Source organism: Papilio polytes, unplaced genomic scaffold, assembly GCF_000836215.1.
Source record: "Papilio polytes unplaced genomic scaffold, Ppol_1.0 DF821067.1, whole genome shotgun sequence".
Taxonomy (NCBI): Eukaryota; Metazoa; Arthropoda; class Insecta; order Lepidoptera; family Papilionidae; genus Papilio; species Papilio polytes.
This window is the reverse complement of record NW_013528137.1, coordinates 661,294-664,143: the sequence shown is the minus strand read 5'-3', so window position 1 is coordinate 664,143 and position 2,850 is coordinate 661,294. Positions and strand designations below refer to the sequence as shown.

At 33.6% G+C, this 2,850-nt stretch overlaps 1 protein-coding gene across 2 annotated transcripts in view; it reads left to right on the top strand.

The window, feature by feature from the left end:
• The window catches only part of LOC106109809 (protein arginine N-methyltransferase 7), a 6,248-nt gene extending 5,861 nt beyond the window's left edge, over positions 1-387 (top strand). For both annotated transcript variants that reach the window (XM_013291425.1, XM_013291427.1), the window contains one exon: positions 239-387. In XM_013291425.1, coding sequence (XP_013146879.1) covers positions 239-340 — 102 coding nt within the window. In that variant the 3' untranslated portion in view covers positions 341-387. The remainder of the gene's footprint in view (positions 1-238) is intronic.
• Positions 388-2,850: the final 2,463 nt, after the last annotated feature.

Sequence of the window (2,850 nt, the reverse complement as noted above, 5' to 3'; positions counted from 1 at the left end):
GGGGGAGAGAGGGAGAGGGAGAGAGAGGGAGAGGGAGAGAAATAGAATCAATTGGAAATGAATTAAAATTTGTTCCTTTAGCAAAAAACTTTTCAATTTTATAAGTGAACAAAATGCCTATGGTAATGGTTTAAAATTATATTGCCGTCTTAACTTTTCTTTAGGCTACTGAAGAATATTTTTGAAGTACTACACGTACTTTTAGCATGCTTTTTTTTAACAAATCTTGTCTTTTTAGAAATACCCGCGTGAAGTGAGCGGCGATGACAAATGGAACTATCAAATAGTCGCTGAATTGAACAAAGGATTATTCAATATTACTATAGATTTGGAAAATTAATTTGTCGACATATTTATAAAACATTAATTGATTTATTTTATTGCATTTCACGGATATTAAAATGTTTACGTTTAATTTGTGTTTAATTATTTAAACCATTTTATGCCCCGTCATATATAAAGTTGGATAAATAATGGCCGGTTTCCCAGCTACGTTTAACCATTAGTTACTTCTACTACGTTTAAACGTTAGTGTTTTCGATAAATTCATGAAATTCGTTTCCGAACTACGTAATTTAAGTTTTACTCCGTTAAAACATAAGTCAACCTTACACTAATGAATCGCTAGGTAATGACAAAAGAAGTGGATACTTCAGAAACCCAACATAAGTTAACCTTCTGAAAACCTAAGTGACAATACGACATTTTTAAATATATATTCTGTTATTCATTTTTATTATGGACGTTGCATTACTAAGCCTTTTCAAGAAAAAGATGGTCCGGCGGTCTACTACTTAGAAGGGGTAGAGACGCACCCCAGGTACGATAGACTAAGGGCCTGTCCCACCATTGGCGCATACAGGTTCAGATAGTTTAAAATGACGTCACTTTCAGCTAAGGGAATAAAATCCGATATTTCCATCACATTTCACATGAACACACGTTGGATTGTTATCAGACTATTTACAATTTGGTGGGACAGGCCCTGAGACGACAAGAACATGTCACTGTAATCAGTAACAACAATGTTCTGAGAATATTCATTTATGGTGGCGGCTAGATTTAGACAAACGGTAAAGATAACTGTATATGTCCATGCAAGCGTATTCACCTACCGCATATAACGTCACAGCCAGGTTGCAAACATCGCCAATTCATAAACTTACTAGAAAACTTCTGTCTAAACTTTACGACGAATAATTAACCTATTAATGTACTTAACGTATTTTTAATTGAAAAAATAAAAAAAAACCTCTTACCTTTTATTAATAACAACAATATAAAATTTTACGATTTAACATCAAAAAAATATAAAATTCACAGTAACTCGTCAAGTTGTTTTTTACATATTTTAAGTTGACAAACGAGCAAGTGGCCACCTAATTCCGTCGAAATGATGAAGAGACTGCCCATAGATATTCGCAATTACACATGCGTTGCCTACCTTTAATCTACGAAAGCGGAGACGCAAATAAACAGGATATTTCCCCTTCCTATGCATCTACTCCGCCGCCAAATCTACTTTTCCTTCCGGGTAAGATGCCCTTCTTAAAAGGGTGGAAACGAAAAGGGACTAAAATTACGCTTCCTCCTGTTGACACAACCCTAGCTTTTATCATAGATTTTAAAATGCCTAATTCGATAATTGACAAACTTCACAATCGTTCGATGGCATGCGGGTAGTTGCGAAAAACGTTTAATAGCGTCTTAGTGATTCTCATCTCGTTAGTGGCCACGCTTTTTGCATCACTTCACGCAGCTATCTTACACACACTGCCGTCTCACACGAACGTTTCATTATTAATGGATTATTAGAAAATCATTTAAGAGTGCCGATCGTTGTATACGTGATCATGATTAAATTATTTATGCTTTTTATTATATTTATGACGGTAATTAAACTTTCCACATGATCGGTCGCCGACTGGAATATGAATTTTCTGGATGTTGTCTGATCCTGGTGTGAAGAGTGCTTTTTATTGCAACATTTCTTTTATAAATATAAATGGCTTCAGTAATATGTAGTACCTTTTTATTTAATTTTATTGCAATATTTATATTTTCAATCTTATGGTCAAGTAAATCTCTGAACGAATTTAATCTAGCTTTAGATATCCTTCTTGAGCACATTATTATAATAAAATTATTTGTTTTATTTACGGGATTAAGTGAGGATCGAAGTCAACTAGTGTAGTTCTTAGTACGGTATTTAACAAACCAAAAAAAAAAACAACCATAGATAGAATTGTATTTTTTTCTAAACGACAAACTCAACAGACGCGGCGACAACTGTATAACTGGTTTATTGATTTAAGTCCATCTGTACTTTGTTTTCTTAATTACCGCAAATGTGTTTACTTCGAAGAGATAAAAAGTTGTACATCTACGTGGAATTCAGTTCTCGTGGATTTCTTTTTGTGCTCCCACTTTGATGGAAAGGAATGGACTGGTAATGCTGTAAAACGTGTTTACGACAGTCTCGTCAATGGCTTTTCGAAATGTAACATTTGAATACAATATGGTTAATATTATTACATCATTAAAAGCTTGCACCATTTACATATTTGAAAACTATTCAATAAGTTTAGGTAAACGGAAAAGGACCTTACTAACTTCGTAATTTATTTTACTCTGACTTTATTAGTTCTAATCTGGCAGTTTACTATAAGCTATAGGTTTTACAAATTGGCTAAAATGTAAAGTAGACTTTGGGTATAAGGTAAAGGGAACCTTAATTTTCTGCTCATCTCTAGATCCTTCAAACAAAAGAGCGCATCTGTTATATTACAATTTAGTAAAAGTTAAATGTCAGTAAATCTGGAGCAGACTATTAATGGGTATAACAAAGTA